General features: G+C 39.0%; 1 protein-coding gene across 2 annotated transcripts in view; it reads left to right on the top strand.

The window, feature by feature from the left end:
* Positions 1–14,860, top strand: part of MKLN1 (muskelin 1) — a 105,949-nt gene that overhangs the window by 11,652 nt on the left and 79,437 nt on the right. The window contains exons 1-4 of one of the 2 annotated variants that reach the window (XM_085213385.1): positions 2,694–2,731; positions 3,111–3,180; positions 11,304–11,446; positions 12,823–12,911. In XM_085213385.1, the coding sequence (XP_085069511.1) occupies positions 2,709–2,731; positions 3,111–3,180; positions 11,304–11,446; positions 12,823–12,911 (325 nt within the window). In that variant the 5' untranslated portion in view covers positions 2,694–2,708. Of the gene's footprint in view, positions 1–2,693; positions 2,732–3,110; positions 3,181–11,303; positions 11,447–12,822; positions 12,912–14,860 lie in introns of those variants that run through there. The other variant, XM_085213313.1, reaches the window with a different exon arrangement.

Here is a 14,860-nt window from a genome sequence, read left to right as displayed (position 1 = left end):
CTCTGGCAGCTTATAGGGGAGTGGTATTGAGAGTTCATGTCAGTGGGGACTCTTGGTCCAGCTGCTGTCATCTTTTTTTCCTTTTGTGCTGGCACGAATGGTAAGCTGGAGAACGGCTGTGACTGAAAAAGTTATTTATGCTGCTCTTTTTTTTATTATAGCTGCTGGTGAAGGAAGGAGGAGGATCAAGCACGAGTGGGTGAAATAGTCACTTGGCAGTATTGTAGATTTATGCTAGACTAGATCTTGTATCTACAGTTTACGATTATGAATTATCTCAGACCACGTTTAATGAGTTACTTTTTTTTTTTTCCATAGGGAAAGCATGCTCTATATTATTGGCATTTGTATTTGCAACTCCTTGAGCCATTACCTTTAATTTCATGTGAGAACTGTGTTGAAAGTCATCATGTCAGTGTAATTTTTATTTCAGAAGTTTCTCAGAGGTTTTAATTTAGGTTCTGTGTCTGAGATTGTAGAATCATAGAATGGCTGGGGTTGAAGAGGACCTCAATGATCATCTAGTTTCAATCCCCTGCTGTGTGCAGGGTTGCCAACCACCAGACCAGGCTCCCCAGAGCCACATCCAGCCTGGCCTTGAATGCCTCCAGGGATCCAGGGGCATCCACAACCTCCTTGGGCAACCTGTTCCAGTGCCTCACCATCCTCTGAGCAAAAAACTTCCTCCTCCTGTTTAAGATTTCAACAGTGTTTACAGAAAAGGGCTTTGCATGGCAAGAGGCATCTGTCACTAGGAGATGTGTTTGTTTTTTACTGCTGGAATGCTTGAATTCCTCCAAGTTTCTGAGCCCATAAATTTTCCTAAACCATTATGGTAAATTAACTTTGTGCGGACCGAATTCTGTCCTCAACATTTGTTTAATCTTATTAAACTTATTAAACCACCTATGTATTTTTAAACTTTTTTTTATAACTCTTGGTGATACTGTCTTCTCCCTTTAAAATTTTGTTTTAGCCTTGATTTTGTGTGAGCTACCCATTCCTTTTCTCTCTGCGCACGGATTTCTCTCATCTCGTTGTACTGAATGAGCTCCTCATTGGTTGTGGCAAGCCGATCTTCGACCTGGAGAAGCAAACAAATCTACTTCTAAAAATACGATCTTTGGGATTTGTCCCAGTTATAAAATGCCTCCTTCCAGCAGGGCATTATCTGACCATGTAACAGTGCCAATTCTCGCAAATGTTGCTCAATGCATGAAGTGCCTACCGTCTAATGTTTAAACAAATATAATATCATTATAAATAAATTTTTTCTCTAGGATGAATTGTTTCTTGCGTGCAGTTAAAGCTTCCAAAGGAGAAAAGCAGTACAGCATTAACTTTTTTTTTTTTTGGTCTGCCTTCATCTGTCCCTTAAGTATGTATTACAGTACCTGATCCAAATCTTCAAAAGTAACTTTTTCTCTAGTTATCAAAAGGTATTAAGACATGACTAACTGTCTTTTTGCCTTGCCCATGAAATGCCTTAGGACGCTGTGGGTATGAATCTTACAGCAAATGCGTTTTGTTGTTTAGTGCTGACATAACTGCATGTCTGGCAACTTCTGTTAGAAATCTGTGTATCCTAACAGTGTCCAAAATCTTTCTCTCTGTTCAATTGGTTCGTTTTTTCCTTTTTGTAATTAAGGAAGACCAGTAGCTATGTTTTCTTCTGGAATTGAGCCTCTTTTTGCTGCAGACTTAATGTTCGCAGCTGAGTGAGTAATTGTGCAGACTGATGCCTCAATCTTTCCTGTATTGATGGGTTAGAGCAGGAGGGCAGTGTGTGGCTGTGAGCTGTTTAGATGCGTTTTCTGCACTGGGCATGTGTCCATAACTCAGCTGATGTTGCTGTGTTGCTAAATGACATGTTGTGATAGAAATGAACTATCGGGAGAGGGAGTTTTGAATTTTGTTCTCATGCTATACAAAATCCTGATGTATCTTCTGTGAAACAAGTAGACAGCCATCTGCTCTTACGTATTTGGAGGGGTCACCCTAGTGTAGCTCCTTGCCGTGTCCCTCATGGTGCAGGACTGCTTGGGTATCATTGATAGTGCATTGATTTTGGTCTGCCCAATGCGGAAAGAGTGAGTTAATTTGTCTGTTAATGCTCAACTTCCAACTTAACCTCTTGCACTTCTGAGCTTTTATACCAGTCTTGTTTTCCTCCTACACAGCAGATGTAGATGGCATGAGCCTTTTGATGACTGTGTCCTTTTCACATAAGTTTTACGAGCTGGCAAGATTGTTAGTTGTGCTTGCCCTGTCCAGCAGGTGCTGTCATTACCTCCCCATTGAGGAATGATATAACTATGTATTTTAACATACATATTTTTGTTTTTAAACTCATCTGGGAGGTGAATTGAGGGATAGCCTTCCTGTGCAGGAAAGAGGAAGAGAGGTCCTTCATGAGGATTATCATTAAGAAATTGTTTCATTTTAGCCAACACACTATTCTGAAATTGTTAATTACTTAAGTGCTGTACAATCTCACACTGTATGAAAGTAATTAAGATATTATCTTGTTGGCCGAAGTGTTGAACGTCTGATTCTTGTGTGTTGTTCTAGGCTTGTGGCTCGTGAAAAATACATGTTCAAATTTGGTGAGAGTTGGTCATCTTAGAATCACAGAATGGCCTGGGTTGAAAAGGACAACAATGATCACCTAGTTTCAACCCACTTGTCATGTGCAGGGTGGATCTTCTATGCACCAGCAAAACTTAAGTAGGTTAGCAGCTCACTCTCTCTGTTCCAGTATGGCACACCTAGTAAGGCAGAGATTCTGACTTGCTAACTGTCTTACTGCTTATCCTTTTTAACCTCACTGAAAAATTCCGATCTCATAATGGTGAATGAGGCTTGGAGATGTATTTTAACAAGTTCCATATAATAGACAGTAGAATTTTAAAAAATTAAAAAGAAATATATATATACATATAATGTATAAATATAAAAGTTCTACTTAGAGGAGAAGAACCTTAATTCTGCTGAAAATTTTTGTTGGTTGCATGAGAATGTTACTGATCTGTTCGTTGGATGGCTCTTACAGGAGACGCAACTGCCATGTTTTGTTGTACTTAAATGACTTTTGGCTTTTCATTTTTAAGGAACATTTTGGTGGACAAGCCCAACGATCAGTCCTCGAGGTGGTCTTCTGAAAGCAATTATCCTCCCCAGGTAAGCATCTGAAATTCTGCAGGTATACAGCTGTGTTGTACTGCATAACATACAATTACATTTTTATTTTAAGCATAGGCTGCTACTGTTTATAATGACGGGCTTTATAAATTACCTACTCAATTCATTAAAATGTAAATACCTCATGTACCAATAACATGCATTTCCAGCAATGTATTAGTGATCTTTCAAGGAATGTTTTTTGTAGGGGAAGATTTTCGCATTTCAGCCTTGAAAATCATGGTCGTACTGGAAATAATCTAACCTTATGGTTAGATTAAGCTGCTAATGAGGCATGTGGGTCCCCCTTTGTCAGCGCTATTGGAAACTGCTGTAGACTGCTGGCCTTGAATCCTAGATCTAAGGAGCTTGTGTTTGTTTCCCTTAATAGCACATTTAGAAATGTAGAATCTTTATAGACGTGAAAGTCACCTCGTCTGCTGATTAAATGCCTTATTAAAAAGAATTTGTATTGATTCTTGGCTTCTTGTTTGCCTTTTTATTATTAAGTTGTTTGATTATCTGGAAAAATATACTTATCTGTTAACTTACGATTTTTCCTTCAATAAAAGCATTACAGATCTAGCATAAAAAGAGTGGTTACAGTGGTACTATTTGCTCAGCTTCTCCTGTATCTGTTACGCTGGGTCCCAAGTTCAAGTACTGATGTGCAGCAGAATATCTCTCATGCAAAGTTATTCTACTTACCTGTACATACAATAAGTACGTGTAATTCAGATATTCCTCGTGAGTTAAGTCTCTGGATTTTTCCTGTAGGTAAATCTTGCTGCTATGCTGTGAAGGTATATTGAAAATCTGTACAACTGGCAGCTCCATATCACAGTGGGGTCATCTCATCCAACTGAGAGGCTTTCATTCTAATTTTCCTGATAGTATTATATACTGTTGTCTGTGAAAGTGTTTTCTAATAAGGGAGAAAGAGTTATGTTATCAATACTGTTAGTGTTGTAAACTTGCTTCTGATGACTGATCTGCATCTACTGCTTGTTTGATTTTTTTTTTTTTAATATATCTTCTTTTTGTTAAACAGCATGGGAATTCCATCCATAGCTTAAAGCAGTTTTAATCTGTCTAGTACATATTGATTGCAGGGTAATGGGTTTTGAGCATGTATTGCATCTCAAACTGTGCCATCCTTCACCTTGTTTTGTTCAGAAAGCATGTGTTGGTTTTTGTTTTTTTTCTTTTTCCTTTGAACTCTCTTCTGCATTCAGACGACAAGTTGGTTGTGGTGTAGCTTTAGACTGGGTTTTTCATGTGAGGTGTTCATAATTCTGCCGTCTTGTTTTTGGCATAATCCTGAATATTTTATTCTGTTTTCAAACTGATTCTGAAATGGGAATGTTTCTTGTGGCTGAGTTCTTTACAGTATTCCCAGTTGATGGTTAAAGCTGACAAGCAGCAATACAAGTTCATAGAATCATTTGAGGTGAAAGAGACCTTTAAAGGTCTTCTAATGTAACTCTCCTGCGATGAACAGGGACACCTTTAGGTAGATCAGGTTGCTCAGAGCCTAGTCTAGCCTGACCTTAAATGTGTTGAGGAATGAGATATCAGCCACCTCTCTGGGCAATCTGTTCCAATGCTTCAGTACTCTTATCATAAAAAGTTTTTTCCTTGTACTGCATCTAAATCTTCTCTCTTTTAGTTTCAAACCATTTCCTATTACAACAGATCCTGCTAAAGAGTGTCTCCTTCCTTCTCCTAGCTCAGTTTAGATACTGAAAGGCTGTTCTCAGGTCTCCCTGGAACCTTCTGTAAGATCCGCAGCTCTTTCAGCCTGTTCTCATAAGGGAGGTGTTCCATCCCTTGGATCATTCTGGTGGCCCTCCTCTGGACACACTCCAGCAGGTCTGTGTCTCTCCTGTGGTGAAGACTCCACATCTGGATGCAGTACTGTGGATGAGGTCTCTGCAAGGCAGAGTAGAGGGGCAGGATTACCTCCCTCGCCCTGCTGGCCACACTGCTTTTGATGCAGCCCAGGATACAGTTGGCTTTCTGAGCTGTGAGGGCACGTTGCTGGCTTATGTTCAGCTTTTCATCCACCAGCACCCCCAAGTCTCTTTTGGCAGGGCCGTGCTCAAGCTTTGCATTTCCTCAGTTCATGTTAATAGTGAGGGTTGCAGTGACTGAAGTTATATTGAGAACGTGGAATAAGCAGAGAATAACCAGAATCACTTCATCAAGTTCATGTGGTTTTTATTTAAGAGAGATTTTTCCATCAATTTTACATGTATTGAGCATGGGATGAATGAAGATGTTATTGTACATCTTCTGCATCCAGCCCTGGAGAACTGGGCATTGCCCTGCATGCTAAGCAAGTAATTTAGACCAAACTTTTGACTGGAGAATTAAATGTGTGTAGGAGGTATGCAGATAGTGGCAACTGAGATTACTAAAACAGTGTTTCAGTTTTATTCTGTTTCCTTTAAAGACAAAAATGCAAAAAAAAAAAAAAAAAAAAACAAAAACAAACCAAAACAAAAAAAAACCACACACCTGTCTGCCCAAGTGGAAAAGACAGTCCCATGGGATTCCTCTTGCTTGAATCTCTGCATGCAGCAGCAAGAAAACAAAATGCTGCGCAGTTGCTTGTTTGTTCAGTAAGGCCAATCCTGAACACTGTGGAAGAGAGATGTCTTTGCACTGTCTCTAATCTGTATTTTAGCTCTCATGCTTCTTATCTAAGAGTTTAATGACTTGTTGAAAGCATATTTGCTGGTGTTAACTTACCTATTGCAATAACAACTGGGAAGGAGGATTAGGGAATTAATATTTGCAAAAGAGGCCTCTACAAGAAGGGTGTAGCTTCTACTATTGCTGTTCACATGAAGAAACTGTTCCAAGTTAACGTCTCATACTCTATGAAAGAACTTTGGATTTGGTTACGTTTTGCTCAAAATAGATATTTCTCACGCCTCCAACAGTGTGTGATTGCCACATTTTGATGCAGGTAAAAGTTATAGACAGACAGTGTTTACTCATAGAGTTCTAAAGGTAGAATCTTAGCTTGGAGAACTTCAGTTGAAATAATAGTTAACCAAATAATAAGCATGGTGGGGAGAGAGGCTGAGGGAAATTGGTTGCTTTCTGACTATTTCATATTCCAGAAATAAAATGTACGCATCCATGTGATTTTTTTTATCTCCAAAATAAATGCTGAGCATCCTATGGAAAAATGAAGTTATAAAGATTTTATGGTTTTTGTCTGTTGTTAAAATATTTGGGTGGCCATAATGGTCTGGGACAGGAAATGCTGTAAAGCTTGGTAATATACCTTTCCTTGTTTCAAACTTTATTAGCTGAAACAAGGGCTAAGGCACAACACATGGACTAGTGCAGTTCAGGCTCATTGGCACATGCTGGGGGGTATTTTAATAAGCTGCAATCCTAATTGCTGATTTGTCTCATCAGTGCGTCTCACCTTTGTGTAAGTGTTTACTAATTTGCCAGTGGTGAAAATACGAGTGAGACCCCAAGTACTGAGTTATTCATTTTCCCAGCCTGAGTGGAAAAAAGCTCTACAGACACCTTTCTGTCAGAGCATTCCTCTTGCTAGGATAAACATGAGTCAAAAGAACACACGTGAACTTCAGGGTTCATACAGGGTCTCAGAGCCGATCTCTACAGTGAGCATGGTGAAGTGTGTACAGAAAGTTTATCAAGAAGAAAAGAAAATGAAAGTGGAAGTATAAATATTTGAAATGCTGTTCTCTGGCTGTATATAATAGAGAGTCTTTCTAACTGTATGGGTACACTGGAGTTAAATCATTCTAGCGGCCGTGAAAGCCAGGAGTTATGAATGAATGCCAGTGAAAGGAAATATATATGACAGCTGTTTTTCTGTTTATTAAACTAGATATCTTTCTTGGGTCTTGAAATAGAATGACCCAGAAATTATATATTCAATAACAAACCTGTTATGTAGTAACCTATTCAGGCAGAAGAAGGCTGATAGTTCTATTTTTGAACTAGTTCTAGGCTTACATAGGAAGTGTGAAGCAGAAAGCCTGGTAGTGCTGAAGGCTGTGGCTCTGTTCTAAATGTGCATCCTGATGTTTCCAGTGATGATCTGGCTCAGGAGGCTGCATGCAGAACACTGAATTCCCCTCATGGCATGATTAATAATGTGCAGAACAAAAGGACAAACTTAATTACAAAAACAATGGGTAAGTCTGTGTAATGGCCAGTGATCCTGTCAGGTATTTCGATTATTTTCTGCTTTTATTTTCAAATACAAAATAAGTTTCATCACTCTCTAATGAGAAGTCTGTGTAATGCTGTATTGCAGTGGTTGACAAGCAGAAATGGTTAAAGAAAAAAATAAGTCAACTATGATATGATATATAACCTAATATGATCTGAGTCTGTGCACAGGCATCTTGTGTAGTGCAATTTGGAATCAGTTTCATGTACTTTAATGCAGAGGTGCAGATTCTGAGCTGTTAAAGAGCACGTGTAGAATGTCAGTGGCTTTCTCCAAACAATTAGTTTCATTTTTGCATCTGAGAAGAGCGATTTTTTTCACTCCTGAGTTGCGTCCTACCATAGATCATATCAGCAACTAATTTTAAACATGTTTGTAAAATTTATACTCAGTCATGTGATGCAGGAGCATGCGTGTGGTTGTCATCAAATGGTAGCATGGACCCGAGCTTCAAAAAAGTTTGGAACTGATTGCAGCTCCCAGTGTGACAGGGTTGGATTTGTATTCTTGGATGCACGTAACTGGCTGTTGAGGTGCCATGCTCTGCTCTTTGTGTATCTTCACTTACTGACATGCTTACTCACGGAGCAGAAGTTTTGCTCTTCTAATGCAATCTAGCATCTTGTTTGTAAGTGTGGTAGTTTGAAGCTTTTTTGTGCAGCTGCTCCAAGTGGTGTCAGTATGCCATGCTTCTAATGAACAAATATTTAAGTTGTAATTTGGATTGTTGGAATACTTCCTGAATACTCCAGTGTTAAGTGCACTGATTCTGCTTATGGCAGTATGACTGAAAAGTGTTATGTAACTATGTACATATATATATGTGTGTGTGTGTGTGTGTATGTGTGTGTGCGCCTGAAACCTCATCTCTTCAGATGTCTTCAGATATCTTCATAATGTAATAGAAACGTAAGATCAAATCTTTGAAAGCTATAGAGGATAGTCTGTGACACTTAAAATCTTGGTAACAGTTCAAAAACACCCCTGCTGCCACCTGTTTGCAGTTCTTGAGATGTGTGTGTATAGATGTGTGTATGGATGTGTACGTATTCAAGTGAGTGAGATCTGTAGCTTGTACTCGCAGTGGCCTCTGTGTGTATATAAATCTTTGTATATATATATAAAATCTGCCTATATTAAAAGCTGGATGTGTATTTTTGTAGTTTGTGTGTTCACACACGTGTATATTTTTTATACGAAGGGGGCTCTGAAAGTAATGCCTCCTATTTTATTAGGCCTGCATGGCATGTAGGTTCTTGTTTGTTGCTGGCAAAAATGCATAGTGAATGGCAATGACTGCTGAAAAATAGTGTTTTGTAGCTGAGAATTTGCTCAATTGAATAGTGTTATTTTGCCCTTTGTGTCTCTTGTATTTTTCCACGGGAACGAGTAAGAAGCATTACTTTCAGAGCAACCTGTCTATATAAAAACTACAAAAAGCATTGCTAGATTCAGGTTTTGGGCCACAGGCATTGAGGAACACTTGTCTTCTGGTTCCATACCAGTCTTCAGCTTTTGTGTTGGTGTCCTTTAATCTGTGCGTGACTCAGCAGGTGCTGGGATGTGTGGGAGCAGGAAGGAGGGCTGTCTGTAGCCTTCAAAAATAACTGCTGGCCGTGTGGAGCAATTGCTGTGCCTTACTCTGCTTTAGACATCTTTGGAAAGGATTTATCTGCATTCCTGGATTACTTTGTATTTTAGAGCACGAATCTAGTAATGCAGGATGAAGTTTATGTCAAGCTTTTGCATATCTTGCAGAGCACGTGGGAAAGTATTCCTTCGTGCTCCATGCAGGAGGTTTGTGATTCCAGCAAGATTTAAGAAATGCAGTTGCTGATGCTGGCAGTGCTGGTGTCACTTGGTTCAGCTGTGGGAGAAATCTGCAGGGAGGATCTGATGGTGGAGGAGCTCTTAGATGTTGTTGTGTACTATCTGTTCTGCATGGGAATTCTGGCAGCTGGCTGTGCTGTCTATCAAGTACTGCCATGCTACAAGACTGTCCCCTTACTCATCGCTTCCTTCTTTCTGTCCTAAAAATTTTTGTTTTCTGTATAAAACTGTTTTTTTTCCCCCTAAAGTTTGGAAATTACTTGAAGACAGAAGCGTAGCTTTCTGCTAGTTAGCTGAGAATTTTGTTCTGACATCCAGATGAGTGGCACAAAACTAAGCAGTTTTCATTTAAATACTTAATGGAAAAAAATACGTTTGGAAAAGCACCAAAGCATTTTTGTCGCATCTGAGCACTGCTGATATAGACTTATTTTCTTCATTGCTGGAAACATCCTTGGCCGTAATTCTTCTCTATTCTTAAAAGGTACCCATCTGCATTATTCAAGATAACTGCTGCTTGTGGAGTATTTTCCTAAGCTTAAGCTCTTGGTAAGTCATAGAATCATTAAGCTGGAAAGGACCACTAAGATCATCTAATCCGGCCATCTCCAGGAGCTCCTCGTGCCTGCAGCTTGCACTTCCCTAGTTGGCCAAGCCAGCTCTCCTGTCTCATTTGTAGTAAGAACCAATACTTGAGATCACCTTTATATCCTGATGCTCTCTAGAACAACATCACTGCTGCTCTTACGTTCAGAATTAATTGCTTTATAGAGCCATGGCAGGACAGAGATGAGATTCCCTAAAGAAATGGGAAAACTTTGTTCTGTTTCTCATCCGAGACATGCCACTCTAGGGTAAGATTGTCCCTCTGATGGAGCTGCTTAGCACAAGCAGGGTAGTCCTTACAGCAGTTTGTGGAAAGTTGCTGCTTTCTGCTGATAGACTGTCGGAGCAGTCACATGCATGCAAACACCATGTAGATAAGTGTTGTTGAAAGAGTTGAAATACTGCATCATGTGTGCTTTGGCAGTACTGCTTTCTGGAAAAAGGGCCACCAGCAGTGTCTGCAGGGGAGGTGTTCCACACCACCTTAGTTGTCTGCTTAGGAAGCATAGTCTTGATCATAGGGTTTTGTAACCAAATTTGGAGTGATGAGTAATTTTGATTCTGCTCTTAGTCTCAGTTTGTCTGCTGTGCTGCTTATTTCTGAGAAGCCAGACAAGAAAATTAAACATTGTTTTCAGGTATGAATCTCAATGTATTCTGTGAAGCAGGATGTCCCCGGAGTCCCTCCACTGTGACCTACTTTGTAGTGGAAGGTTAAATAAACTTGGGGTGCTCAATAGTTCCAGATGAATGACGCAAAAATTGTGTGTACACTTTTCAAATGGAAGAAATCTTTAGCTCCAGCAGTGCTGGGAAGCTGATAGCTGTGGTCTGAACGTAAATAATCTGCTGGCTTGATCGCTATGCTGCTGGGGGATGTCTGTGTTAGGAGGAGCAAATGTTTACGAAGAACAACACTTATCATCATTTCATGTGTAAGGGCCCTTTATTGTCAGTTAAGTGGTTAGGTTTTATTTGGGATGCCTAATAAGCAGTCGGCTCCTACATTAGCCACAAAATCAAGCTTAGTCTGTATTCGGTGGTTAAATAGTGTTAGCCTAGAGAGGAAAAGTATTTGATGTTCTCTTAGCATGTGGAACATACTGTATTTATCTAATTGTGCATTCAGTTTAGGTTTCATTTCAGGCTCTAGTGGGCGTCTGAGTCATCATTCTTGTTAGATCCATCTTATTTGCTAGATTTTGGGAAGTCTTGCATCCAACTTGAAGGAATGTCTGTAAGCCTTGAATAGCAGTGCTAGGAATAGGCACTTAAACCCAATCTTTTTCCTGGATAGACTTTTTAAAAAGTAATATTCCTAAAAAGCTCTTGCTTTTTAGGAACTGGAAATAAGCAGGAATAATGGAGGGGGCTCACCTTAATTTTTTTGTTTTGTTAACAGAATATTTGAAGGCAGCCTTTGCTTTAATATTTAAATTCACTGTTATCTCTTCCACAGTATTTGATTCTGAAACTTGAAAGACCTGCCATAGTCCAGAGTATCACTTTTGGCAAATATGAAAAAACACATGTCTGCAATTTAAAGAAGTTTAAAGTCTTCGGTGGGATGAATGAGGAAAACATGACAGATCTCTTATCCAGGTAAGATGTGATTTCATCAGCTATGATAATCATAAAGGCTGGACCAAAATGCTCTTCCCCTTCACTGCCAAACAGATAGGTAGTTAACAGTGTAAAAGAGCTCTTGTTGTGATCCTGAAATTAGCTACCCTTGTGTTTATGGTCAGGTCAGAGAGCAACAAGCCCAACACTTGTTTCAGAAAACCTTTCTTATCTTGCTCTAACCACAGAATTTGTGGAGAATGTGCTCCTGGAGGCCTGAAAAACCTGAGAGCAAGATGCAACATTGGATTTGTGATTTCTTTCTTCCTTGTGCCTGAGGCACAATATAAATGATTCCCCAGGTGTGGTTAACTTAAAGAAGCTTTTAAAAGCACAAGTAGCCTACCTATGTCAAGAGCCTCACTGCAGCTATAATGATCTAAACCAGTCAGCTGCTCTCTCTAGCTTCAAATAAATCAGATAAGCAAATAGAAAACCTTTTTTTTTCTTTTTTTTCTTTAGTTTGATTTCTGGTTATGCTGGTCAGGACTAATGAAAGAGCCTTTGGGCTGTTCAGGCCTTATTGTGAGCTGAGAAATTGCTAATGTAAATTTGCAAGGGCCTTTTAAGGTCTCTTCTTTCAGAAAGGGGAATGATTTAAATATCTAGGAACACAAGATGAGTAGCAAGAACTAATCTATTTTTGGAGGCCTACAGAAGGAAACTCCATCTCCAGGGAATGTGTTGGTGTACGTCATCTTTAGTCAAGTAAATTAGCCATGGAGAAACATGGGACATTCTTCCTTTGCAGGTGTCCTTCTAGCCACAATTCTCCCTGTCCCTCGCCCCTCTTTAGGTAGACTAGTCTTGCAATTTAGCTTTATTGTTGCTGGAATTTTCTGGGGTAGAGCTTTTAGTAATGTAGTAGTTACTGATATCTAGTGTTGTTTAGCTTGTACCAAAGTTGAATTAAAATCTGTATTTTGGGACCTGTAGCTACATCTTCAGTACAAATGGACCTAAGATTTTTGATAAGTTATACTAGATAGTGTATAAAGTCTTGCTCATAAATGGATCACAAAACACTTCAGCAGTGTGATAATTCTGGGAGTTGGGTTGTCTCCATCTCGAACAGAAAAGTGCAATTCAAATTGCTTGCTGAAGTCACAGGGTCACTAGTGCACGCAAGCAGTATTGATCTGCTGTCAGTTCCACCCCCAAAACCACTAACCAGGGCTGCCTCCCAGGGAGATAAGATGGTGGATAGCAGTCCAGGCATTGGTCCAGCATGCATACTTATGATTTATAGTAATATGAAACAAGCATCGCATTTCAGGCATGACCTAGATTGCATTTGTTAGCTAGTTCTAAAATACAAGGTAAGATTTAGTAACCTTATTTATTTTTTCCCACAGTGGCTTAAAGAATGATTATAACAAAGAAACATTCACCTTGAAGCATAAAATTGATGAGCAGATGTTCCCCTGTCGATTCATTAAGATAGGTAAATGCATTTTTTCGGCATTCTGAGTAGAAAATAATCTCTTAGGCTTGTGCCAGTCTTGGCACTTGTGACTTCATTGTACTAGGAAAAGCATCCAAAGTAGCTGTTCCATTTCATGATCTTTTAGGCTGGTTAGTTTGGAACACAGTGAAGTCCTGTTACTAAGAAATAATGGCTACATAACATAAATCCTAGGGACTGAAAGCAAAATGCTGTAATTTTCAGAAATGCAGTTGTTGAGCCAACTAATTGCTGGAGAAGCTGCTTACTGTCCTACTATAAATTGCTATGTAGAGCTTAAAAAAAAAAACACATTAGGCTAAATACAAGTAGAAGTTCCTGTATTGACAGCTGTAGAACTTGGATAAGTTTTTTTTTTTTCTTTCCCAAACTCATTCAACATAAAGCAACAGCAGAAGTCTTTGTTTTGTTTTTGTCATCTTGCTACTCTAATCTTGCTCTAATCTTGAAGTCTCACTTCTGCCTAAAGATGCTATCCGGGAGCAAGGAAGAGTTATGCTATGCGATTTCTAGAACAGTTTCTCTGGTGAAGCTTGCTGAAGAGGGGGGGGGGGCAGGCAGTGCAAATTCTGATTACTGTGACTTTTTATGGGGGCAGGGGTGTTTTTTTCTTCATACATGAGAATGTCTTAGAGTTGCCATTATTTATACTGATTGAATATAATGCATTAATTTAGAGCCTTTCACCTTTACGTAGGTAAGCAGATTTATCTTCCCCTTCCTACCTGCCAAGGCAGTAAAAGCATTACTGTTTTTATGCTGTTGAAAGTGGAAGACAGAGGAGGTAGCTGCTGAAAAATAGAATGAGATCCTTATTGACTAACTTAGGAACTCAAGAGTGTTTTCAAGTGTTGCGTAGTTTCTTTGCCAGGACTTTGGTGGTAGCTGCTCCCTTGGGGCCCTTTGCTGTGCCTTCACAGCTTTCTCCATCACTTCTCTCGTTGATCTGAGAAAGTGAAAGCATCAGTTTAGGAACTGAGTGATCATCTGTATGCTGTAAATCCTAGTGTTTCCCATTTTTAGAGAAGTGGAGAAATTAGCTGGTTGTTTTTGTTTTGTTTTGGGTTTTTTTGGCTACTTTTGGAAGCATCTGACATTGACTTGGCTTTAGGAAACCTGAAGCGGAGTAAGGAAATAGTTTAAGGCTGACAATGTCACAAAAGTTAAATTGATTTTTAACACTTACTGAAGCTTTTTGGACAGTGTTATAAATGCATATATATTATATATGCATTTTATATTTATATATATATATATATATATATATATATATAAATATATATATATTTAATGGCTAACAAACAGCAAATAGTTACCAGAGATCTAAAAGGGTGAATAGAACAATTCCTAGCTACTGCTCTGGATGTTTAAATTGTGTTCCTGCAGAATATATTCTACTTGAATGTTAAGAAGCATAGCACTGTACTGGAATTTGTTAGGAACGTGAAGTGCTGATGAATTCTACTACCAAGATCTTCTCTGACTGTCATGAGTTGTTAGAGGTGGCTTGTTTTGTTGAAATGGCTTTACTTAGCAATAAGTATCCTCCATGCAATAAGACATGTTTCATTGTCACTTGCTCACCAGTTATTGTTTGAGATTAATTTTCCTCTTTAGCTATATTAATATCCTTTCATTTTTCAAAGCATCTTCTATGAAGAAATTCTTGTGCTAGCTCAAAAATTGAAATGATCTCTGGACTAACATCTATTAATTTCTAATTGCTGCTAGCATCATTTTATTTATAAAGTTGACTGTTTTTTCTACTGTGAAACAACTGTAAAATGATGTTATGAAATTCTGTTATTTTTCAGGTTCACAGCATGAATGTGTTTTCAGTTTGTTAGAATTTCCAAGCTGCTAGCCAAAGTAACTCAAAATTCGAAATACCGTGCTGTGTTCCTTGTCACACTGCCAATAAACACGAA

Source organism: Meleagris gallopavo, chromosome 1 (genome assembly GCF_905368555.1).
Source record: "Meleagris gallopavo chromosome 1, MGAL_WU_HG_1.1, whole genome shotgun sequence".
Taxonomy (NCBI): Eukaryota; Metazoa; Chordata; class Aves; order Galliformes; family Phasianidae; genus Meleagris; species Meleagris gallopavo.
This window is presented reverse-complemented; position numbering and strand designations above follow the sequence as displayed.